This window comes from Wyeomyia smithii, chromosome 3 (assembly GCF_029784165.1).
Source record: "Wyeomyia smithii strain HCP4-BCI-WySm-NY-G18 chromosome 3, ASM2978416v1, whole genome shotgun sequence".
In the NCBI taxonomy this organism is placed as follows: Eukaryota; Metazoa; Arthropoda; class Insecta; order Diptera; family Culicidae; genus Wyeomyia; species Wyeomyia smithii.
The window spans coordinates 243,719,178-243,745,945 of NC_073696.1; the positions used below are offsets into that span (position 1 = coordinate 243,719,178).

At 38.6% G+C, this 26,768-nt stretch overlaps 3 protein-coding genes across 5 annotated transcripts; 1 reads left to right on the forward strand and 2 right to left on the reverse strand.

Annotated features, from left to right (window-relative positions):
• The first annotated feature begins 265 nt into the window (after positions 1-265).
• On the forward strand, positions 266-11,681 carry LOC129730070 (probable ATP-dependent helicase PF08_0048). Its single transcript, XM_055689092.1, has 4 exons — positions 266-590; positions 1,176-1,619; positions 9,047-10,366; positions 10,435-11,681. Exons 2-4 carry the CDS (start codon positions 1,189-1,191, stop codon positions 11,249-11,251), a joined length of 2,568 nt encoding a protein of 855 aa, XP_055545067.1. The 5' UTR covers positions 266-590; positions 1,176-1,188; the 3' UTR covers positions 11,252-11,681.
• A 3,660-nt stretch (positions 11,682-15,341) lies between these two features.
• Positions 15,342-16,117, reverse strand: LOC129730071 (AP-2 complex subunit sigma). The gene is made up of 2 exons (XM_055689093.1): positions 15,935-16,117; positions 15,342-15,866 (listed from the first exon to the last, which is right to left on the reverse strand). The coding sequence occupies exons 1-2, from the start codon at positions 15,935-15,937 to the stop codon at positions 15,441-15,443; spliced, it is 429 nt and encodes a 142-aa protein (XP_055545068.1). The 5' UTR covers positions 15,938-16,117; the 3' UTR covers positions 15,342-15,440.
• A 3,998-nt stretch (positions 16,118-20,115) lies between these two features.
• LOC129727773 (adrenodoxin-like protein 2, mitochondrial) lies at positions 20,116-21,492 on the reverse strand. 3 transcript variants are annotated; one of them, XM_055685925.1, is made up of 3 exons: positions 21,339-21,492; positions 21,063-21,272; positions 20,116-20,765 (listed from the first exon to the last, which is right to left on the reverse strand). In XM_055685925.1, exons 2-3 carry the CDS (start codon positions 21,239-21,241, stop codon positions 20,429-20,431), a joined length of 516 nt encoding a protein of 171 aa, XP_055541900.1. In that variant the 5' UTR covers positions 21,242-21,272; positions 21,339-21,492; the 3' UTR covers positions 20,116-20,428. The 3 variants fall into 3 exon arrangements, with proteins under 3 accessions (XP_055541900.1, XP_055541902.1, XP_055541899.1); XM_055685927.1 differs by having other exon boundaries at positions 20,116-20,308; positions 20,404-20,765; positions 21,063-21,492; XM_055685924.1 differs by having other exon boundaries at positions 21,063-21,492.
• Between the last annotated feature and the right edge of the window lie 5,276 nt (positions 21,493-26,768).

Genomic DNA, 26,768 nt, shown 5'->3' on the forward strand with positions numbered 1-26,768 from the left:
TATATCAATAATCGTAGCAGCAGAGATAATTTTTACAGCGGTACTCTAATGACTGAATCTTGCTGAACAAAATTATCTGCCTTCTCGTTGAATAGAAAAGTACCGCAAACCCAAACAAAAATAAAGCATCACCCCTTTCGTTGGTATTGGTGTTGACAAGCAAAATCGCCACCCCCGCCGGCCGCACAGCGGCACAACACATGTTTTGGTTTACCTCCCACGACCCCACAACCTTTGCAAGGTTCGTGGGTTTGCAGCGCAGTCATCATTAGCGTTTCGTTCCTCAAGCTGTGGTGACGTTTAAGCATTGTTCAGTGTTCGCGCAGTAAGTCGTCATTCGATGTGCCTTTTTTTGCGTTGGAAAAATGTAAACTGCAAACTTTTCTATCTAAGTAGACTATCGATTTAGCGAAGAAAAACGACAATCAGCTGCGAAAAGTTTAATATCGCAGCAGAAGAGTTCATTGTAAAACATAAAACTAGATAAGTAAATCGAAAAAGTGTTATATCATTTGGCGTCGATCAAAATTTCGAGTGAAAAGACTTTGTTGAAACTCAAGTGCAGTTTCAGTGCTATCGTTCTCGACAAGGTAAGCAGGCTAATCTGAAAACAAGTGAAAGGTTATTACATTACGCTACTGGTTAGCAAACCAGTTTCAAACACTTCCTGATAGAACTTTTTCTACTCCTTACGTTATGAAATTTCGAGCTTGGCAGATTTGAGCTCAATTTTGACAAGATAATTTAAAGGGGCCTAACAAAATTTTTACCTCGTTTTCCGACTTTTGCTTTTACGACTACCTTTGTACTTATTTTGCCGGTATTCAACAATAGCTAAAAATCAAAGACAATCGTTCTAACAAACCTTTCCTTAGCTAGAATTTATTATACAAACAGAGGAGTGTCTATGCAAAAAGCAGTGAAAACTCCAGGTAAAAAATTAAAATTCAAACTTGTACATTAAAGCAAACAATCAGTCCCCTCCTCTATTTCTGTACATTTCTACTTCTCTCATTAACCATTATAGTAATGAAAACCAATGTAATATTTCAAAAAAAAAAAACAATTTCAGGCCACCCCTCTGCTCACACAAAGTATTTTTAAAATTAAATCACAGTTCGTTCTCAGCTTAGAAAATTTGTTTTCATTTTTCGCTTTTGCTCCATTCATTCTAGCGATCTACCCACGATGGACCCATCCGCCGAGAGAACCGGCGACAAAGTGGTCTCTCCCGCAGAGCAAGACCAGAGCACCGGCACGGATATTCTAGGCGCAGAAGTGTTCGAGAGTTGGACATTGATAGAGCCATCGCCGAAACGTACAACGCCAAATTCCACCAAGGATTCCACGGTAGAGACCGCCGGAAAAGTGCATGATCTCGACAAAGACGATGAGGATGACAGTGTAGAAGAAGAAGAAGAGGTAGAGGAGGATGAAGAAAGTGGATCGGAGGAGGCAGACGACAGCGAGCATAAACCCGTGGATGCAAAGGCAAGCGAAAGTGAAAAAGCGAGTGGCGTGGAAAATGTTCCGGAAAAAGAGAAAAAAACGAGTCGCGAAAAACCTGGTGATGATGAGCAACACAAAAAGAAGCGAGATGACAATGAATACAGTGCTGTGTGAGTAGATTTTTGCCAACTGACGCCCTTTCTTTAATACCAAATGAGTCATTGTTCACTTAAATGAGAATGGTTGCGGGAACTGATTTAATTACTTTTATCTTTATTCTTATTACAAACAAAATTTCAAGTGAAACGGCTTAGACATACTCTGATCTTTAAAAAATAGCACTGCCGCCAACGGGCTTTGGTTTGAAAAATATTCTACCCGAAATTTTGGATTTAAAAGTCTAACCCTTACAAGTTAAACTTTTAAACACATTAGCACTGCCTCCAATGGACTTGAAGCTAATTCGTTTGAAAAAAATTCTACCCGAAACTGTGGATTTAAAAGTCTAACTCGAGCAAGTCAAACAGACCCTCCCTCTATTTGCTTAGTTCTATGATAGGAGTTGAACCACAGGCAGAATTGTCCTAACCAATTGCATTGCTCTTTTTTAAGAGTAGAATTGTTATAACTAGAAGTCTAATGGTTTAATGAAGCTTAAACAACGTGTAAAGTCATAAAGGATGGATTAAGAAACCTAAATTAATAACTGACTTTATGAATGAGGCCAAAAACATACTGGCGCGTCCTGCGCTGCGGAGACGGTTCGACTTCCGTGAGTTAATGTACAGCTCTAATTAACGCCGTACATTAACCCACGGCAAGGCGAACCGTCTCCGCAATGCAGAACGCGCCAGTATGTAAACGGCCTAACGCTTTTAAGCGTTGTGGGATTGTTGTTCAAAATTAGGTCTCGAAATTTCATGATTATCTTGTGATGGTAGTTCATGCATGACTTAATTTATTAATTTATTAAGATATCAAAAGAACAACGAATACCATAAGTTTTTTTGACATTGCCATACTTGATCCACATTTCATGACAAAATTATAACATCAAAACAAATAACCTTATTTACAGCTACGTTTTGGTGTTTATTATTTATCGATGTCGTAATGAGCATTCATCAACTATTAATGAAAAATTAATGAAGAACTTGCCAAATAGTCGGAAGTCAATTTGACGCATGATTATCTTTTAACGCACATTAAAATGTAATTATCTTTATTGGGATTATTAATTGTGGAGATAGTATCCGTCAGTAGCCGGTTATATGCGGTTTTCTTACTGTTGATTCCAAAAACCAGTTTTTATTCACTTAGGTACCAAAACGCAATGAAAAAAAAATGACAAAAAGGGTCTTTTTTAGAATACCATTACGAACCAATTAGCAAACCTAAACTATAAAACGATGTTGATATTTTGATGATTAAATAACTTATAAGAAAACTTATTAGTTTTTTTTGTGTTTTTACACATACTAGAAATGAGTGGTTCTGATGATACCAATAAACGGCGAAATAAGTCGAAATTTAAGATATCACTATTACTTGAGATTTTTATTTTTTGATTCCTGAGCCTCTTCGGAACGTTGACCAATTAGAACATTCGAATATTCTATAATTTCGCTGCCATCGATAAGTATTTTACGCACTGAAGCTGGTAGTACCAAGGGTATACATAAGGGTGGGGAAAAGTGATCGATTTTCCAGAACCAAGTTTTTTTGGTTCCTTTTGGGGCCCCAAACAACCCTAAACTTACCTGAAGTCGATTAGTTTTGTCTCCGCTTGGCGCATTGCATTTCAAATTTGTATGAAAATTTATATGAGAAACCCTACTTTTTTGCATTTACCTTTCTAGAGAGCTCAATAATGCTCTAATAATGCACTACATTATGTTAAAGTATAGTGTTTTAGATGCCTAACAACCTTGCAGAAGGCACTGACGAGCTAGGATGTTTCTTAAAAGAGCTATAGCTGTTCAAAGTTGAGTATGTCGATTTAAATGCAGAAAATCTTGTTTTCTGCCAACATTACCAATGTACCGGCGTCAGTAGGATTCTTATCAGAAATAACCTGTCGTTACGAGTTTGTACACTCAGCTGGATCAAGCAAACAAATTTAGGTCAATATTCTAGGCGTAGAAAGAATCTACAACGTGTTTCAGAGGTTACTTCTGATGGAAATCTGACTGTCACCGGTACACTGGCAGTGTTGGCAGAAAAAATGATTTGCAACATAAATTTCGACATACTCAACTTTGAACAGCTCTAGTATTTTTTGGGACACTCTTTAGTGTCTTCGGCCAAGTTGTAAGGCATCAAAAAACCTACTATTTGAAGTTATGAAACTTATGGTTTGAGACATTTTGAGCTATTCAGAATGGGAAATGCATAAAAGTTAGTTTTTCCATACAAATCTCCATATAAATTTGAAATGCAATGCACCAAGCGGAGACAAAACCAATCGACTTCCGATAAGTTTAGGATTGGTTTGGACCCCAAATAGAACCAAAAAAACTTGGTTCTGGCTTTCTGCTATCAACTTTCGTTTTTTCCATATAACGATTCCCCACCCTAGTATACATACACTAACATGTTGCTGTTTCTGTATAATGTTCAGAAAATTGCTGATTTTTTATATAGGAGATTTTATCCACCCAAACTTTCAATAACTTGCTTGAGGCGATGATAAGGTCGATAAAAAAGATAGGAAAATAGGAAGTTTGGAGAAATGCAACCACTATAAAGCGTAGTAAAAAACGTTGGTTTACAGAATCCAAAACATTCATTTGGTTTGGTGTTGATGGTTGTTGTGGATTCTGGAACAATAATTTTCCCTCAACGGTGGCCTTGATAGAATCCAAAAAAGTTATGAACATATTCCAATCATTAGATTCTCCATCGCCATTTTCGAGTTTTTGTTTGTATTCCACATGTCCTTTTCTGCCGTCGAATCCCCATTTCACCAAAAGTATGGGAGAACCGTACAGAACGCATCAGCAGGGTAAGATGGCCCATGCTATTTATTCCCTTAAAATACTTTAAATAATGTTTTTTTTTTCGATTTTCTCATATAAATCTAACTACAGTTCTTATATAAAATGCGCCAGAATGACTTAAATACTTGAAAAACTGTAGAATTGTCTCTGGCTCTGTTCAATATCAACATCAACATTTTATATAATCTTTTATGGTCAACTGACCTGCACATATTACAAAAAAAAACATTCCTTCAACTTTCACACTTTTGAAATTTGTAATTCCATAAGTATTTCAATTTATTTCACTAACTTTCAAATTTTTTTTACCTAAAAACGATAAAAATTCAAATTGAGGTAGAATGCAATATGAAGCACTGCAAAAGCTTGCTCGAAAACTTAGCGTTTATTGTCTCGCTTTTGATTTTGCTTCTGAGACTTCAAACGCTTCCCACTTCGCGTGTTGGTTTCTTAGAGGGGTATATTCTGCATCGGCCAAGCATATTGGCCTTTATTGTGGTGCGTCTTGGCCACGAACTTGTTTGGTAGCAAAAGTAATTTTTAAAATTTTAGAATAAGCTTCGTCATAAACATACATTATATAGATTCTACAATCATCCTGCAATGCCTAAAAATGATCGTGTAGTTACTCGCTATTTACTAAAACAATCCTGTTCTTGATATGATCTAGAAGCTTCTTTAGATTTGCTTCGACCTTTTTCTCGCCGATAATGATGAACTGTTCTTACGGATAGCACTCTTTTTTGGAAGTCGAGCGGTTTACTTCTCCTGGTAATTTTTTCAAGAAACATTCATGCGGATGCCGCACCGTCTCTCTCAATATTTTTGTCCCATTCGTTTGACCGCCTTCACAAAGCTTCATTTTAGTGGCATATGCTAACCTGTTGGCGGAATAATCACGCCTTAGCATTCTTTCTTAGTTTGTTAAAGACAGTTTGGGAAGCGGGGAATTGAGGAGTTTGAACTCTTTTTCGCAATAGCTGTTTCTGTTCCTGGCAGAGCTTTGAAAAATATTTGCTCATTGAAACCATCAGTTTTTCATTACAGCCTGACTTGTCTGCCTTATATGCCGCATAAACCACTTGACTTAATTTTTTCACCTTGCCTCAATTATTGCACCTTATATAGAACACATTTATTCTCTATCGGCTGAAAGAGGTACAAATTTTCTAAATGCACTTTTACCTTAAAAACAAAATGGCGAATATTCCAAGGAAATGGAGTGCTCGCTATTGATTAGTTCTTTGTATGCGGGATGGCTACTTTCAAAATTTTCATTTAAAGCAATGCAGTAATATTTACCAGGATGGCAATTGTATGGAAAAAAATTTCTTTCCAATTTCGTTTGAATGCAGGGCTCATCAAGGCAGTAGCATCAAGGCTTTGCTTTGCTTTATATCAATATTTTACAAGCATTATAACGCGCACGTCACTTGGTTGAAAATGACTGTTCGTCTTACCGAACAGTGGCCAATACGTGTTCACCATGGTGCCTTGCAAATCAATTTTCATCGCTATGAAACACGACTTTCCGAAGTCCGGTTGAGCTGGTATTTTGCATAGCGACTCCTTTCGAGAAGACGAAACTTTAGACCTATCGATAAACATAATTTAAAGATAAAATTTTTCTCATATATTCCATTGGGATCCTAACTCAGACATTGTCACAAGCCCGCTCATCTGTGAAAAATGTAATTTTTATGTAATTTCTGAATGTTTTTGAGCTTTTGTACCACAAAGAGAACAAATTTCAATAAAATAAAATTTTCCAGGATTCTTCACAAAAAAAATCACATATTGGCTCACTGTATGGTAAAACGAACAGTGAAAAACTTGGTTGTGGAAAGCCGTAAATATTTGTCTTCGTATTTTTTTGTCTTAATTAGAACAATACAAACCTGTGTCGTGAAAATCGGATCTAGTTCTAGGTCTGGGCCATAATAGGTTAACAACACTCGAAAGAGTATTGTTTACACTTGGCAATATTGTGCCTGTAGTGTTTATTCTTGTGTTCAACCAACGTTTATTTGATCATTACAGCCAATACATACCGCTGCAATGATAGACCAACGACGTTCTGCTCCACCTGTACTGTACGGTGCTGTTGCCTTTATCTGCATGTTTTCTTGCAAGACATCAGTTTTTATTAGCTTCTAATAACAGGTTAACAAATTGTTTAAGAAAGGGACCATACCTAAATGACGTAGCATTCATTGGGGGAGGGTGCTTATTATCGTTTTGTTGCAGAATGTGACAAGAGGGGGGGGAGGTGTTGGATTAAAATCGACGTAGCATTTATTAAAAAAAACGATTTTTTACAGGAAAAATGTATACTTAAAATACTGCGCAAAGGTTTTGCAGCGAGAGCTGTCAAAATCCTTTTATCTGTGGCATTCTGAAATCTTCTTAAAGCTCTGCTACATAAACAATCGCTTGCATTTCCAAACACACAATCTGCTTTAAAAACAAAAATCGTTTCTTTGTGGCATTTAGTAGTGATAATTACCAGATACTCATAACTTTTCGAAGCTGGTAAGTGCAGGGATTAGTTTTTTTGCGGATTTCGGAACATTACCTGTGTTTTCTACAGGCATAGGTCACGAACATCTTTCGTTGTCGTACCAAAACACAAATCCTTCGAAGCAAGATATTAATCCAGATGAGTGATAACAAAATTTAATTAGACACGGTGATTTTGTCAAGGAATTTTTTTTGTAATATTTTACCACTTGTACTTTTCCACGTTTTTCTTAAAACCGGAGGGGTGGGGGAGGTTAATCGAATGCTACGTTTCTTCAGGGGCAGTTGCAGTTTTTGTGACCAAATGCTACGAGGGGGGAGGGGGGCTTTGAAAATCATGAAAAAAATGCTACGTCATTTAAGTATGTTCCCAAAGGCAAAAATCGGGGGCTTAGTGTGGTTGGTAACGTCTCCGCCAACCACGCTCGACGCCTGGATTCGAATCTCACCGCCGACATAGATGTCGATGGTTGTGAGGTGGCGTGATCCACTCACAACCAACCCAACTGGTCTAGATTCAATCCTAGCCGACACCGGGAGATTTTCTGAGGCGAAAAATCTCTGGGATCACGCCTTCCATCGCATGAGGAAGTAAAGCCGTTGGCGCCGGTCCGTTAATAAACAGGTCGTAAGTTAGGGTCCTGGGTGGAGTCGCCTCCCTGGGCGTCGGTGATTGGCACAACAACAGTGGCGGAACTAGACCGACGGAAAATAAGCGAGAATAAAAAAAAAAAAAAACTTCGACATTTGGAAGAGTACCAACGGAACCCACGTACAAAAGGTAAAAAAACTGAGCTAAGAGGTTTATGCGGCATATGAGTTCAAAAGTTCAGACTTCAATGAAAAACTTCTGCTTACAATGAGCAAATATTTTTCGAAATTGTACCTCGAATTTCATTGTATCGAACAGAAGATAATTAAATACTTTTACAACAACTCTGGAATACTTTGTGATCACGAAGTACTCCAGAACTGATCAAACTCCCCAATTTTCGCTTTCTTAACTGTCCACAATAAACAGAGGAAGAAAAGCGTCGAGTTTGCAAAAATTTTTACAAAATAGAACACTGTAGGATGCTCAAAATATTTAATCAGTATTACAAAGAATGAAATATATACGTGGAGAGCAATGCGACATTTTTCTTATGTGTTGTTCAATTTAACTATAAAACTTCTAATATCTAGTAGTAACAGCACAATTCAAACAACAACTGAATACACGCTGTCACATTTCAATTTCGAACTAAAAACATTTGGGTTGCTATGATCGTGGCGAACGTAGCGGTTCACAGTCTAGTTAGCTGAGTATTTCAAAAATAGGAATGTTTGCCCTAAAAATTCCCAATAAAGTCATTTTCCGGTCTTGAAACTCGACCAGGAATAGCCAGAAGCAAGCCATGTTTCAAAATCATTGCGAATACGGCTGATTTCACAAGATCAGCCAGGCGTAATCAGTAGAGGTCCAAGTGGCCGAATACACTTGAATTTATCAGCAGTGGTCTTGTTTTACAAAAACATAAAGTTTGGCATATGGTAAGCCGGGTTTTGGTACGTTTTTTAAATCTAACCTGGAAGGGTACCCACCCCACGGTTTCTCTCAATAAATCCGGAGTAACGGAAAATTTTAATATGTCTTCTACTGTCCTAAAAATTATGATAAATTTGTAACCTTTTAAAAATAGTCGGATCAAATTCGGCTGAGATCTTACGGAATGGCAGGTAATTGATTTTTCGGCCTGGAGGGCTCAGATACGCAAATGTTAAGGTTTATTTCCTGGGCATTTTTCACTAGACCATTATGAATTCTTATCAAGGTGACACTGAAGATGCTTTATCACGTTACTCGAAGCATGAACAAGGTTGCAAAATTGTGACATACATTTTAATTTGTTTTGCAACTTTATCTACCAGCACACATCCAATACACGTGTTTCCGTGTTTACGCAACCACGAAACCCCTCTGAATTGTTATCAAACATATCTGCGTAATATATCCTGCAACCAGTCTCATCCGTTATAAATTATTACCCTTATCTGTTGAGGAGAAAAAAACTAATAATTTCCTATCTACTTTCCAGCTCATCCGACGATATCAGTGTAGTAAACAAAGGTGAGAAAAGCAACGAATCGTTCGTGCCCTCCAGTAATCAGTCACGTTTGCACTTCGGCAAAGGTCCTGACCTTGACAAGTGTAAACCCGGTGCACCTCTGACGGCACTCTCACCCGACCGGAAAAGTACCGAAATTGCCGAGCGTGGCACAAGGCAAGTCACCCGAACAAGTCAAACGGTCGGCCTTCATCCTTGGATAGAAAGGTCTATGATAATAGGTTCTATCATAGCAGGGCTCGTTATAGCCGTTCTGTTGGGACATTCACGGCTCTCGCAATATCGGGATAACGCTGTTAACTTTCAACACGAGCAACGGATCTCCGAGCTGGAACTTGAGAATAATTTGCTGCGAAATGAAATGAATAAGCTGAAGTACACGCGGTCCGAATTAGATGAGCAAGTTTACCAAGCTCAAGCGACTTGGATGTTAAATGTGCTAAAACATGTTCAGACGAAAGCCACACCTGAGCCGGATGCTAAATTGGAGCCCAAGCCAGAACCAGACTCTACCGCCACTCCAGCATCGGAAGCGGAACAGCCAAAGGTTTCAAAACAAGGGGATTGGGTTGCTGATGATGAGTATGTGATGCCAGAGTTCTGCCATAACGAAAACGTCGTCAAGGATGCCCTATACTCGGAGTATTCGGCCAAGTACTGCGATATCAAACGTCGGAAGATTGAGGACAACCTAAGATCAAGAACCAAGGAACCTGAGATCAAGAACAACATCCAACCAACCGCTGAGAGAGTGGAAGAAGATAAGCAGAAATTGACTCCACCTACTCCGACGAAAATGCCATCACTATCACCATTCAATTTCGATTATAATGCAGCATACGAAACACTCAAAGAAGAAGGAGCTGTGATCGTCGAAAGTCTTAAAGCTATTCTAGATCTAGATCCGGAACCAGAGTGGGTTACACCTCCTCCCCAACCAAACGAAGACGGCTATGTGGCAGATGATGAAGCTAGCAGCAGCTCAACCATTGACAGCACTGCAGAGCCAGCCAAGCCAGTAGAGATCAACTGGGACAGTTATCCACCCTGGGTACGAGCAAAGTACGAACAGCAACCGGAGATGCATAGTAAACTAGTAAACAAAGCGGAAATTCTGTGGAGTTGGGAAAACAAGAAAAATCAATTCCTTCAAGATGTTGGACTGGATACGCTGGAAGATGTTGGCAAAGCAACGGAAGAAGAGCTGCAGCAACGATTACAGCGGAATAAGAAAGGTGACCAAAAGGTTGGCAAGCAGGACGCCGAACAAAAGGACAAGAGCGGGGATAAGTAAGTAGCTACACAAGAGTGATGGGTTTCGCAGTCATTAACTTCCTTTTTTCTGGTATCATTTGCAGGTTCCATGGTCAAAAAGAACACTACAAGCAGAACAAGGAATCGAAGCAATACAATAATGGTAAACAGCAAAATTTCAAAAATGACAGTGGCAAACAGAGTAAGGAAATGAAAGATAGAACATCATCGGGTGATGGTTACGATAAGAAGCAGCGCCGTGAGCAAGAACATAAATACGATAAGAAAAATTCGAAAGAATTTTCTGGCGATGGTAAACACGATAAATATAAGAAACAGTGGAAAGAATCGTCCGACGAGCGTGACCACAAGTACTACAAAAATTCGGGAGAAAACAATTACAAGAAAGATTCTGGAGATGACAGTAAAGAAAGGAAAGACAAATGGAAGCGGTCATCTGATGAGGGAAAGCACAAAAACTGGAAAGAGCATGAAAATAAAAAGCATTGGCATGATGACGATGACGATGACGACGATCATAGCGATGAAGATCGCAGTCATCACGACGATAGTCATGAGCAGTTTGCTTCTGAAAATTCTTACCTGAAGCGGCACAGTGAAGAACACCCGAAAACCCACAAACATAGCGATGAAAACAACCATTATAAGAAATATGAGTACCAAAAGCACCACCACGATGACGACGATGATGATGACGATGACGACGACGATGATGACGATGACGATCATCATAAACATCACAAACATCACAAGCATCACGATAAACACCATGGAAAGGACGATCATTATCGCAAATCAGAAAAACCTTGGCACGATAAGAAACAACATCACAACAAAGGCAAGCAGGAACACTGGAATAAGCGACAGGAGGACTCGCACTCGCAGGAAGGACGGCGGTGAAACAGAACATACATACAGGGAATGATCCGTTTACTAAGTGTGTTTTTGTGTCCAGTTTAAGATTGTATCCCCCTTATGGATATTTGGCGAGACAGATTTTGATTAAACCCAAAAAACTTGAAGCACTCCATAGACGAGGTCATAAGATACACGTCACGTCACGTAGTCCGAAACATGCAGTACGGATTTTGCTCTAGTCATTCAAGCGGAGCTATACTCTGAAGTTCGTTAATATTTATCACGAAATTCAAACTTTCAGCCACATGTGATCTCTAGCTTCACTAGCAAAAAAAAATGTGTCTTTGTTTCTGGTCTCTTCTGTGGAGTTTTATATTTTCTTGAACATTTGGAAACATTTATTTTTATTTCTATTCGACACATATCCTTATCCTTAGTCAAGCCAATAATTACACTACTTTTAAAAATTCGAGCCAACAGTGAGTGTCTCATTTTACATAAGCTAATCGTGAACGTGAAACCCTATAGTTTTAGGTCAATTAGAGTAAAACTTATGTCTTTTTGTCTTTTGTCTTTTGGAGAGCCTAATTCTGCTGGAGCCGGAGGGCTGGGGGTAACTAAGCAGGACTCTTCAGATTTGCGTTGTAGCATACCAGACGAAACGGGTAATGTCACCCACTAAAACACTGTTTAGCTGTCATCCCCCACACGGCCCTATTAATATGTAATATGTATGGACAGAAGACAACATATATGCTACATTGGCGCAATCTGATTTAAATTTGATCACTTTCTACCATTCTTACCATTGTTATAATCTGAAAATTAAATGTGTTAAAAGATCAAAGAATGTTATCTTTGACGAATGAATTGTTTGTATTATCGGCCTTCACAGGCATAGGTGGGTGAGTCAATGTCGACTGAGAAATATATACATCTGTGAAGGTAATCTTTTCGTCCTGTGGGCTGTGATTGCCGTTCAAATTTTATTTGTATGGATTTTTTACCTTATGTGTAGTCGTTCATACTTTCATTCACGAGTCGTTTCGCATTAATTTGCCTTGTTATATCCTGTTAGAATTGGTTTGTGTTCTTGCTGTCTCTGATCCTTTGTGCATCATGTTTGCTACCCTTTCAAGGATCTTATGTATCAAGATGGTTCTTCATTTGGTCGTTCTAGTGTACTCCTTGTTTTTTTTTGTTCACCTCCTTCTTTTATCCCTCTCTCTTTCTAGTTTGACCTGAAACCGACTCATCATTTAATAGAAAATGAGAAAAGAGAAGAAAGGATATACACGGTGAAATCAGAGTGAAGTGAACAAAATCCTATTACGGGACTCACGCAAGTGAGAAAAACGTCGCGAAGCGACATTCGCCGTGGAATCCGGGTTATTATGAGTGTCACATCAGTGAAGTAAGAACGGAAAATGCGACGTGTCGCGTGGAACTACCTCACGACCATTCTGAACGGTGAAATGATTCCACGAAGCTGCCATGAGTCTTAAAGTTGATTGATTTGTGATCTAATGGTAAATATGGATTCATTCTTCAGTAAACGAAGCGAATCAGAGTCTGATCCGTGCCTTAAAGCGGTCAATCTTTCATTTTTTGCCCTATGAACAAAAATGCAAACTAGTTCAGGAAATTTTCGATACCGACAAAAAAAAATTTTTTTTTTTTGATGCCGAATGTCTTAGAAATGCAGAACACGTCAAGATCTGGTGTTATCTAAAATAACGGGAAAAAACGACTTTTTGGGACTTAGAGATTTTTGAGCTGGGAAACAATCTCATTTCACTTGTCCTATTCTCAATTTCACTTCACTGTCAATCTCACTCCACGGAGGTGATTTCTGTCACCTCACCTGAGGTGGAATCGGGAATAGGTCTAAAAAAGTGAAGTGAGCGTGAGAGTGAAACACACTTCACCGTGAAGTGACTCCCGTAATAAGCACCATAATAAATATTGGTACACTAAGTTCTCCCCTTACACGGTTTTCAACGCATCTTTTTTACGCGGATTTCGGAACTTATGCGGACTCCAGAATTCACCCGGTTTATTTTTTACGCGGATTTCAAACTTATGTGGTTGTTTACGCGCCATTCCCCGTATATGAAAGACTTCAGTGTACATTATTGTCAGTATGAACTCCACCCCGGCACAACTTAAAACTCACAGCTTCGAGTAAACCGCGTTTGAGGATCAGCATCGAAAACCCCTTTCATCTCCGTGAAAACCCAAAATTCTAAGACTTCCCACCCCTATTGAACCTGTTCAGGTCTATAATGAGCAAGTTATACGAGTTGCAACCTCACTCTGTGGTCCCTTTTAGGACATTCCAACTTGAGCCATAGAGGCACATTCACCTACAACTGATTTTTTGTGAATTTTGAAACGGGTCCTTGTGAGATGAAATTTAATAGTATTTTGCATCGTTTGTCATTAAAAACTCAAAACTGCAAAACCCTAATCCGCGGCAACACCGAATCCAACCGACGATATGAGCAAGGATTCATTTCTTAGGAAAGGTAAAGGGAAAAAAGTAAGAAAACATAGAAAGAAAAAAAGAGAGAAAAAAAGAAAAAAAAGAGAAAAACAAAAACAATAAAACAGTGGTTTGGTCCACGTGTGAGATCCATTTTTCAAAACTAGCCTTTTGTAAAATTAAAACCATATTTTATTTTGTAGAATTCTCCCACATAGGAGATAGCCAAGAGAAGTCATAATAGGAAGAAAAGAAATTTACAGATGACCAACTCTCTTCATCTCCCACTCCCATCCGCCACCCAGGAGTACGCGCCCTATAGGCTAACCACCAAGCCCAGGGAATTAGAGTAAAACTTATGGAAACAAAAAAAGTCTTTTAATACGACTGAATTTACTATCTCTTCACTGTCCTACCTAAAAAAAATAAAAGAACATATGTGACCTGACCGAATTACAAACACAATTACAAATACAAAAAAAAAATCAACGTGAAAGAAAAATTTAAAGAAGAGTAAGAAATCAATCACCAGAAGTTAGAGTGACGAATGACACTATGTGTTAGAAACCCCTAAAATTCAATGAATAGATAATATCACCAGAATGAAACTATAAAAATATGGTTGTTTTTTGCTGTGCCGAGACGATTAAGTACAAACATGAAAATCTTTTTGTTTGAGCATATCGATCAAAGAATAGAAAACTTTCTTTATCCGCCATTTCAAAACAACTCACGTCGGCCTGAACCCAAGTCATCACTAGAAACAAACTCTCAATCTTCAAGCGAAACCCTGAATAAAACCGCAAGAAACGTCTTACTCCATACATTTATTATTCACTAGATTTTTACATACTTTAGAGCAATCTTGACGAGATGATTAAGAATAATAACAATTTATATTGTTTAAATTTTACTGTTCTCAATTTTAATACCATGTATCAACAACAACCGTCTTGCTGTCGGAGTTTAGTTCCGTATTTCGAACGCTTATGTGATATTTTATGCTTTCTTCTCGAACTTGTTTACCGCGGTTTACCGTAGAGCGAGAACTTCTTCTGCCAGAGCGCTCTGGTTTGTCTAGCTTGCTTTTTGTTTTTGTTTGTTTGCGCGAAGCATGACGTACTCAATTTCGACCTTCTGCAGTTGAATGATTGCTTAGGGGTAAAGCTTCGCAAAAATGCAATTACGATTTCAGTACGATCGACTTGTTTTTAAATATCTGTAACTTTTAATCCGTAACGAGGAATGCAAGTTGTGAGTTAAATTTAGTAGACACAATCGTTAAGGTAACTCTAAACGAATAAAATATCTTTGGACCCGAGGAGAAGCTACTTAAACAAAGATTAACTGAGAGCTTAGAGCATGGAAATTTTGCTGAAACGATAAAATGGCAGCTTCATTATTTACTAAGAGACATTCCTGTATCCCCATCATGATAGTAAATATAATCAATCCATCGGGATATTACGCTGAGATTCAAGGTGAAACTCAATTTATACAATATATGGCTTAAACTGGCTGTAGGTATAAACACCGTCGCCTGTTGCAGCAGGGATGTTTTTTTTTTCGCTAAAACAAAATTGAAGGTCACTTCGTGGTTGCTCATTGCAACACCGAATCTAAGAACATTTAGAGTTCAACACTTACCTGGTCGATGAATGAGAATATAGGGATTCCCGTGTGAGTGACATATATATGACTAATATTGCATAATATGGAAATAAATTGTCGTCCTCTACCAGCGGCTTACTCTAGCGAGTTTAACGTCAGCAACTGTTTCAGTACTTTGGTTTGCGAAGTTTCCCGGATCTCCCCAGCCAGGAACATTTCATCCACAACCGTGTACACCTTGTAGAAGTTAAACACCAAATCCAGCTCACACACATTGTGGAAGTATTCGTTTAAAACCTCGACGAAATTGTGGATCGCCTCCAGATAGCAGAGATTGTTGTCGTTCACGTCCACACAAATGCAGAAGTACAATCCGGCGTATCTTCGGTAAACAATCTTGAAGTTACGGAACTCAACAAAGTTCGTGTGCTTCGCATCGCGTACCGTAACGACGGCGTGGACCTCCTCGATCAGTTTCTGCTTTTCGTCGTCATCAAAATTCATGTACCACTTAGCCAATCGTGTCTTTCCCGCACGGTTCTGGATAAGGATGAATCGTATCTGTACACCCAATAAAAACAATGTTCAATTATCTCAGCTCTCTCACTGTCTCAAAACTAGAAACTTACCATTTTCGATGTTCAGCGGTTTACGTCGGTGGAATCTGTCCGAGACAGACAAATAAAAGAAGAACAATTTGCGAAATTTATCTTATTCTAGCAAAAATTTAACACTTTTGTACAAGCCAAAATTGATTATCAGCTAGCAGAAGATGAATTGCCCCTTTAGTTCCCTTTATTAGGCCAACTTTGACAGCTCACGCAAGACACCCACTTTATCGCTGCCAACAAGACGAAAATAAAACCACGGAACATGCTCACTCATTTTTACTCCGAACTGAGTAACATTTACTCAGTTCGGTGTTGAGCTCTTCGCGAATGTTAATGCCCGAAACCGGATAAATTCCGCATGTGCGGACCTACGGACCAAAACGACTGTCAAGCGAACTTTTGGCTCAAACAAATCAACCGCCAGTTCTATTCAATCAGTCATTATGAAATCGTATAGATTAAATCTCACCAAACATGTAATAAGGGACCATTTACCATATCCGGAATACTTCGTGATAAGGGTGAATCACAGACAGACGTCCAAGCAAGAACAAAATTGATGGAAAATTCCGTGTGAATTTTCAAAGAGAATTGCGTTATAAATCACCTGTGTACTAGCGCCGCCTGGTGACCTTATCGCTACAATACATTTTTTTTCGCTGGTGTATGAGGCTGGTGTCACTGGTAGCGCTATCTGGTTACGAATTGCTACTACAAAAATCGTTACACAATTTTGGAACTCAGCTTGGACGTCTGTCTGCGGGTGAATCGTTGCCTTGCTTTCCTATCTGAAGTAGCATGGAGTAGTCTGGATATGTAAACAAGCCACAATTTTACGTTTTTGACTATAAACAAGCTTAAGCTGCTCATACAAGTAAGATTGTTTGATTGACACCAATTTATTCGATCAACAAGTCTTATTGGTGGGTGTTAGGGTGGCAGCGAAAAGGGTCATGTCAAACCGACCATGTGCATTTGGCCCTTGGCCCAAAAAAATGGTCTGGGTCCATCTGGACAAAATTTCAGCTCAATCGGACTTAGCTGTTTTATGAGCAACCGAAGGCAATATCTGCCGTAATCTCGCAGACTGACGTATGCGACAGCGAGTAAAATTTTCAGTACGAAGCTTTTTCCAAAAATGTTTGTATAATGAGTGTTTGGACGAATTTCAACAATCTGATCTGTACATAATGCATTAATATAATCACAGAACATTGTCGAACGTATGATTTGTGGAAAAAGCTTTATTAACTGAAGTTATGTTACCAACGTCATTTTGTTGTAGAAACAACGATTTTATTTTCCCTGTTTCTACAACCGATTGACGTACGTCCATCGTAGTATGCGACATGTCGCTAACAAAGATTCTTTTTTCATAACCAGTCAAACAGTAGCGATTCGATTATACGTTCTCGGAAATGGATATATTCAAATATATAGTAGCGTTCGTGGCCTCTGCCATTTTCCATCCGCACTTCTTCCGTACGAAAATCACAAGTGCGCTTCAGTTGTCCACGAACATAGACCAAGCTTCGTGGCCTTAGACGGCTACAGTATGATCAATGTTTTGTAGATGGTAAACTTTGTGCCGCGGCGAATTTAATTTGAGCAGAGCGTCCTTTAGAGTCAATAAAAAAGGTATGATTTCCTGCCATAGAACCTCGACGACTTTCTCTGCTGATGTCTGTCTCGGTAATCACCAGTTGGCCTAGGTACACTCACTTGTCAACTACCTCGATTTCATCACCGCTAAGCTGAATCCGTGGTAGGAGATTAACACGGTCTTTTCTATGGTCGATTGAAGGCTTCTGTGCATCATCACGTTTAAGGAAATATCCATATTGAGTGGTATTCGATAATTTTGGGATGTTCTCCAGAGAGCAGAAGTCGTTAACTTGGATTTAAAAAAGACAGTATCTGGCCTTTTGGTATCATTCCGGTTCCGGGAATTGTCACGACGTATTTGGCCATTTTGATCTTTTATTTAGAAACCAGAAGTTACCATCTTAGAATTCGAAATAGTCTCTGGGGGCAATTCTTGGCTTCTAGGCATCATTTCGATCATTTTAGGCTGTTTTCCGGAAAAATTGTTTCAAATATGTGTTTCATTTGTACGGAACCCTTCTTTTGCAGGGAAGAGAGAGGTGTCGTACCATCATAAAAATATTTCCTGCTCCCAGAAACTTTTACATGCCAAATTTGATTAAATTTGCTTGATTAACAACAAAGTTGGGTTGGATTCCAAGTATGATGACAGTTCTACAAGGTATGCTACATTTTTGTCTATCCACGCACACAAACAAATCTCGTTATGAAAAATTTCGCGTTTTGTTTGGAATTCAGAACATTTTTGGAAATTTCTCGTTTTATGTTGTTTTATATCTGATTTTTTTAGTTGGAGAGTGAATCTCCAGTAGAAACACACTAGAAATTGATATTAATTTAGATTTAGTGTGAAAAGTTGCGACAATATGTCGCAATAAAATATATAAAAATGCTATATTTCTAATAGTTGGAGCATAATCTTAGTCTTTGTCATAGCTCATGACTTTTGTTACTGTATGAAACATAAGCGACTCCATTTAGAAGCGCTATTAGAGTACAAGAAAAAAACGAAAAGTGCAAAAAGGTTACCGGCAAATTGATGAAAAACAGCATATTTTACCTAGACCGCAGCATGTTTATGTATTCCCCACAAATAACACATGTTTCAACATCATTTCTATAACTTTTCAGGAAAGAATGTTCAATAAGTTTAGTTTAAAATGCAAAATCATTTCAAATTTCATACAAAATTGTTACAAAATTTAAATTACAAATTCATACAAAAAGTTCATAACGATCACTAATACTAATGCATCGACGTGAATAGCATACCTTATAGAACTATCATCATACTTGGGGGTTGGATTTACGTCACGTGAGTAGAAATGGCGGTTACGTCATTTCGTTTTCGTGAATTAATGACGCTATTTTTTACACGTTTGATCAAATTTTGGTGCCTATAGGTCCGATTTGGTGTCTTCTATCGTTTAATCACAAAAAACACAAATCGGCCACTTTGGCGCTTACGTCAGTCTGCGAGATTACAGCAGATATGGAATATTTTAAAACGGGCTTCTAAAATGACTCACAGATGGTGCCAAACCAGTTAAAAATTATTTAAATATTTATTAGGTATCTCAAACTCGATTTTCATTAGAGTGGTTCATTTATCATTCCCCTTTTGGTAATTTTTTGAAGATCGAAAAATCACAATTCTGAGCGCTTTGAGGCACCCCTAAATCATGTTAGATTGAGCTGAAATTTGCACAGATCATTTTTTTTGGGCCATTGAACAAAATGTACATAAAATGTAAATGTAACGGCCCTTTTCACATTTTTGGCAATACATCAATCTTTTCATATATATGTTGCTTTGTCAGGCTTGAGCTCGAACGGAAGCACATTTCGTAGTTATTTTTTCGTGGAGGATCTGAGCTAATGAAGTTGCATAAGGAACGACATATTGATTGCTATTTGGATTAATTTACCATCTTCAATTAACAACAATCCAGTAGCTTCCGCTTCGTAAAGATCGATAGCGTCGCCGGCTATGTCCTTACGGTCGGTTAGGGAAAGAAAGAAGTGTTACAATCGGTGTTGCCATGCCAGAGACCGAGTCTATCTTTGCATCTCTAATGAATATAACGGAAAAGAAGATTACCTTATCACCGTGGTCAACGACGGATTTTTATACATTCACACTTTTTTTTTTCTTTATTAGAGAAGCTTTCAGCTTTTGGTTGGTTCGCCTCATCTATTCATGCTTCTCTTAATTAAACATCCTCTTTAAAAATTGTAACAACTCTTGTCATTTTTAAATTTTTGCGCATAAATATACATATACATAATTGGTTCTCATCAATTTTGCAGAGCTGCAATTACACAAATAAACTTAAAACCTTAACAAAAACGTCCTCAACAAACAATTTTATTGATTTATAGCTTATTAAACTAATATCAGTCATACTTCGACTGAATTAATGAATTTCGATCAATATTGTTCTTACATAAACGTCTGTCTGTGCTCTAATGTTCGACAATGCTGATGAGTCTGGGATTTACCCAAATTTGTAATATCGATGTTTTGTGTAATAAACCAACATTTTATTAGCCTAAACAGGGTTTCTCTATTTAAGAAACAAAAAGTCACTGCCTGGTTTTTATTTATTCATTTATTTAAAATTTATTTTTGTTCGAAAAACAATAGGTGGATTCACCGAATGCATCTTGAATCTTCGAATTATGACAAATTGTATAGTTAATCTTTGAATAACTAACAAAGGTAACATCGCTCTTCCGACTAAATCGAGTTTGAACTCATTGTCTCAAAAAGGAGTATAATTGCATCTGTACAATGAACAAGTAAATGATATAAACTCTAGAGGGTATTACAAGGAAAATATTTGCTTCTAGCGATATGTGGAACAGAAAGTATGTATTACCTATTCAGCGTAGCTGAAGGCTTGGCTAGCTTCTAGCATCGTTGACGGTTGCTGGTACTTGCACTTCCAAACCATTTAAATTCTTCGTCAGCACTATCTGGCATCCAAGACGGGAAGTATCGGTTAGGTCATAGGCCAGATCCAGCATGTCGAGCTCTTCGTCGCCCGGTTTATCCGGTAGAGCATCGTAGTCAGCCTTTTTAAAGATCAGATGACAAGTCGAGCAGGTCAGTGTGCCTTCGCAAGCTCCGAAACCGTCCAAATCCAGCTCGTTATTGAGGACAACATCAAGCAATGAATCACCAATTTTTCCCTTCGCCTTTATACGCTCACCATTGGAGCGGACGAAAGTAACTTCAATCCTAAAAGAAGAAAAAAAAGTATGACAATGCAATAGCTTTTATCTACGAGATAGTATTTGACATTATAAAAAAAAACCCTTTCAAGCGTTGCAACAGTGCCGCTTAGCGACCCGCGAATTGTTTCTTTTCCTCGTCTCTTTCGTAATCTACCTAAATCACTACACGACTCGTTGTTTAGCGTTTCCTTGATGTGCATAACAGTTTACATTACCCTGAGCGTAAACAAAACCCGCAAACCCATCCCACGCGACGCGACATGACTTGCAAGTGCACGATAGTACGATGATAGGAACTTACTCTTCACTTTGCAGCTTCGGCTGAGAAGTAGATATAAATCGGGAAAAATTTTGGATCAAACGTGCCTGCTGGAACAACACCAAATTTCGGCTTTCCCCTGTAGCCTCTGCCGAACAGGTTTTAAGAAGCAACTTCCGAAATGTATGCTGAGTACATCGTGATGTAATCAGCTTGAACATTTTTGTGTTGGTTTCACTTTCTTTCTTGTACCTAAAAACACGTAAGCACAGCGAATCGATAGATTTATGCTAAATTGAACACAAGCTGCAGTTCAACCTTAACACATAGCACACATTCTAATCGAAACTTCGTTATTTAATCTAGCGCATTAGATTTAAATTGATTGAGATTAATACTTTCACACTAAACTCGCACTCGCTATCAACCTGTCTGAAAAATCAACTGATTTGATGACTGCACGAGCCATCAACTGGCACAAGCAGAAAACGTAATGATGACGTCTTTTGTGTTGCCCGCCTACATGCAAAAAAAAATTAGAAAAGATTTATGTGAAAAATACGCTTACAGCTCCTCACATCGGAGAGAGAGAGCAACAGAGATAAGTGATTTTTCACCTACGCACACTAGGAAACGTGTAAACCCGTGTGTAAGTGTGCTGTTGCTGTTAGAACTAACTGGATATTTATTGTGCTGATTCGTAACAAAGTAAATGTACATATGAGCTAGGACAGGACGTGACAAGAGAAACCAAAAATCACCCAAAGTTCTGTCAAAGCGAAAGCCCTCTCTGATTGGTTGATTTTACTTAGCGCACTGTTAAATTTTATTATTAGTCGGTACGGTTGGCCGTGCTGCGAAAACACACTGTTTTTGCTTACCAAGTGAATGAACAGCTTTTGGTTCAACAATTTTTTGAAACTTTTTCATACACTACACGCTGCTCTATTTTAACTCTAATCTGATTAGGATCTACTCAGTTTGGTATTCTTATGCAAAATGTCAAAAAGTGAGTAATCGAGTACTGGACAATTGAGTAACATTAACCCAAATTTTCATAATTACCATGTTTACTCAGTTTTGAGTTATTATCCATGATGTTTACTCACCCTGAGTATATGTATATGTCAAAAGTTTCCAACAGCAATTTTTTCGGTTTCCGAAGAACAATCGGTGTCGCTTTTTATTTGTTGGCTAGCAGTAAGTATCTGATCTGTCATCAAATCAATAGTTTCTTATTTTTTTAATATTAATTAATAATTTCAGCCCAACATCAGTATTGCAGAGGATTTGAAAACACATAAAAGATCTCTTCAAAATGAACAACCGCATGTTGTATGTTCTACGATGCCGTTTAAAGCCGGACTTTTATTCGTGATAACAAACGGAAACATTTGTATTGATGTACAGTGCTCAACAATCGATGCAATTTAAAACCTTCGCAGTATTAGGTGACGAATGATGACGGATTATCTGGCACAAAAATGTAAGTCACAGTTCACGGGCAACTGTCTACCAGTTGGGTGCCGCATTCAATGAAGACACGGGAATGATTTAGTAAATTTTCTAATGTTTCGATGAAAAATAAATCTGTGTTTTTGATTGTTCTGAATTTATTTTATTTATTGAGTCAGATTTACAAAAACCAGAAATCATTAAATTTCCGTATTTAGGCAAATGGGTAACTTGAACTCATTTTCGTTAATTTCTGGTTTGCATGAACAGAGTAGATTCTACTCAGTTTTTGACTTATGACGCCTTTACTCAGAAGTGAGTAACCGTAAAAGTACCCTATTTTTTTTTGTAAGATTTGGACCACTGCGACCATTATTTTGATCTTTTGTGGTATACCTCTTCTTTAGTCTAGGTACTCGTGGCAGACATATCACTATTGATGGAAGTGATCGTCGTTGTCCTATCGCACCCTTCCTCCCAATTAGGCTTTGTATTTCGTATGAAATGTATTACCTCATTAGGATTCGCAGACCAGACCTCAAAAGGCTCCAAAGTTCCTTTTCCAAAGGCTCTTGTTCTGCGCTGTATTAGTGCACTGCAGTGGCAAAGCAAATGTTCTGCGGTTTCACATTCGAACCCGCAGAGACGACAAATTTCGTCATCTGACTGACCAATTTGTTTCAGGTGATGCTTACTTGGACAGTGTCCTGTAAACAGTCCGGTAATTGTCCTTAGTCCCTTTTTATTTAAACTAAGCAATTGCTGGCTTTTCTTGACGCTTGGTTTTATAAAGCGTTTAGACTGGCGTAGCCCTACTGAGCATCTCCAGTTCTCTTGTATTGTCCTATGTTCCCAGGTTTTCAATTCTGTTTTCAAGGCGCTTGATGACACCCCACAGAACGGTTCTGGGCCAATGAAATCGGTACATGACCCCTGTCTAGCTAACGTATCGGCTTTTTCATTGCCTTTCACTCCGCAGTGACCAGGAACCCAGTATAAACATACTTGGTTCCTTTCTGCCAGTTGTTTTAGTGAAAGGATGCACTCCCATACTAGCTTAGAGGTACATGTGAAGGCTTTTAGTGCTTTAAGTGCTGCTTGGCTATCAGAAAAAATGCATATGTTAGCATGCCTGTATTTCCCAGCCAAACAGACTTGTGCACATTCATAAATTGCAAATATTTCGGCCTGGAACACTGTAGGCCAACGGCCCATTGGTATCGAGATACTTATCCCAGGACCATTTATACCTGCTCCGGTTGAATCATTCATTTTCGAGCCATCTGTGTAAAAGACGACAGAGCCTTGTCGGATGTTCGGGCCACCTTGTTCCCAAACTTCCCGTTCGGTCTCTATGATTTTGAAAGGTATTTCGAAGTTTGCTTCTGTATTCATCCAATCTTCGATACCTGGTATATGTTTGCTCAGCTGAAAATGTTTGAGGATTGCCAGCTGGCCTGTCTGATCTCCATCAGGTACTTTTTTAAGGCGTGTTAGTCTCAATGCACTTTTTTCCGCCTCTAGTTGTACTACCTGGTGGAGTGGTAATAGATGCAGAATTGCATCTAAGGCTTTCGACGGAGCATTTTTCATTACTCCTGTAATTGCATTACAAATTAGCCTTTGCAACTTGCCAAGCTTGTTCTGCGTTGACCTTTCTTTTGTTTTAGGCCACCACACTAGCGAGGCATACGTTATTCTTGGTCTTATTATTGCCTGGTACAACCAATAGATCATACTTGGCCTTAGACCCCATGTTCTGCCAATAGCTTTGCTACATGTCCAGAGGGCACTCGTAGCTTTACCGATGACATATTCAATATGTTCATTCCAGCTGAGTTTCTGATTTAAAACTACTCCAAGATGTTTAGTCTCAGTGGAAAGCTGCAGTGTAGTCTCGCCCAGCTTCAGGCTCTCCAAGTTGTACCTTCTTTTCCGGGTGAAGGGAATAATGGTTGTTTTAGAGGGGTTAATGGTCAGCCCTTCTTGTCTGCACCATTCTAAAGTATAGTTTAGAGCTAACTGCATTCTCTCCGATACTGTACTGTCGAATTTCCCCTCACAAGAATCACAACATCATCGGCGAATCCGACAACTTCGAAACCTAGCTAGGTATATGTATATGTATCAAACCCATGGTGTCCCATTGCGTTCAACATTGAGTGATGGGATACATTATCAAAAGCTCCCTCTATGTCTAAGAACGCAGCGAGTGCGATTTCTTTTATATCTATAGATTTCGCTATTTTTGTCGTTAGCATATGTATTGCATCCACTGTTGACATGTTGCTCCGATATGCAAACTGATACCTACTCAGCGGAGAGGTTTTTAGGTACGTTGATTTAATGTGATAGTCAATTAGTTTTTCCATAATTTTTAACATAATGGAGGTTAGACTAATTGGTCTGAAGGCTTTTGGAAGTGTTTTGTCGCGCTTCCCAGCCTTTGGTATGAAGATCACTCTCGTTTTTCTCCAGTTGGTGGGTATGTAATTAAGTGTCAGGCTTGCCCTAAATATCTCGGTTATGAATGGAATTATTACCCTTCCACACCGTTGAAGCATTATTGGTAATAATCCATCCAATCCCGGGGACTTATAGGGCTCGAATGAGTTGATTGCCCATTCCACTTTCGATTCTGTGAAGATATCGCAGGCTATGTAATGCGCATTTGTCCTAGCGATAGTCGAACCAGCACATGGCGCATTTGAGTCCTGCGTTTCTTCTTCTAGAATGGATCGTGATCCTGGGAAATGTTTCTCCATCATAACATTGAGTGTTTCAAGAGAATCGGTAGTAAAAGTACCGTCGTCCTTCTTTATTCTGCCCAAGCCATTCGTGTGATCTTTGGAAAGGGCTTTGTGTACTCTTGCAGCTGCAGGGGTGCTTTTAATTTGTTCACACATTAATCTCCATCCCCTCCTGCGTGATTTCCTAATTTCTTTATTGTATTGCGTAAGGGACTCTCTATAAGCATCCCAATTTGAGGTTAACTTGGCTCTGTTGAACAACCTTCTAGTTAACTTCCTCAGTTTTTCTAGATTTTTGTTCCACCAAGGCGCGTCTTTGTTGGATACTCGCGTCTTGGTTGGACAGCTTTGGTTATAAAGGGCTATGATTTTATTCGTAAATTTTTGTGATGAATCCTCCAGTTCTTTTATTGTCTGGATTTGCCCTTCAAAGGTAGATTCATCACGAACTATTTTTGAATGAAAAAGCTCCCAGTTGGTTTTTCTAGGGTTTCTATAAACTTCCGTTACTAAGTCCCCTGCGTTATAGTCAAACAAAATTTGCTTGTGATCCGATAGAGAAATCTCATCAGATACATGCCAGTTGACGATTTTTTCCGATAGTTTAGCGCTCGATAAGGTTAGGTCGAGCACTTCTTGTCGAATTGCATTTACAAAAGTTGGATTATTACCTCGATTGCATTTATCAATATTATTTGTTAGTATATATTCAAAAAGGCACTCACCTCTTTTGTTTATATCTGTGCTTCCCCATATTTTGTGATGGGCGTTTGCAGCACACCCAACGATGAACTGCTAATTTTGTCTCTTGCAGTGTGCTATAAACTCCTGTACCTCCCTGGGAGGGGCTTCTTCTAGTTCCCCTGGGAAGTAGGCGGAGGCCACCATTATTTCTGCTTTTCCCCGTGTCGTTGGCAGTTCCACTTGCACAGCAACTATATCCCGTCCGATGAATTCTGTAATTGGCGTATAGTTGGTATTAATACTTACCAAAAGCGCTGCTCAAAGTACCCTAATTAGGGTACCTCCACTTTTTTTAAAAAATGGGTGATATCTAACTCACTTTAGAGTAACAAAAAATGAGCGTGTATACTGTGTAATGTCTATAAAAATCAACATTCGAAATGTTATTAATGTGTTTGAAACTACGTATGATAAACAATAGCAGATTCATTTCATGAAAAGCAAGAGGAACCCAAAATGAGTTGAAGTTATGGCTGGTTCAAATAAATTAAACATATATCTTTAAATCAATTGAACTAGCATTATCAAATGAGTTAATTAAAATTAAAATCCAGAACATGTAAAATCCTTGATATTTATATTTTGCTAATTAAACATTTTTGGCAACACTGGCAAGCGTTGTGCCGAAAAATCACAATGTTTCATGAGGGCAATTTTGAACGAAAAGAAGAATAACTAGAAGCCACTTGTCACGTCCTGTCCTAGCATATGAGGTGTATCATTCTGACTACATATTAGTGTTAGTAAGTCACTACGTCACATCTCTCTTGTTTTGAAGTTTAGTAATACACAAAATCTT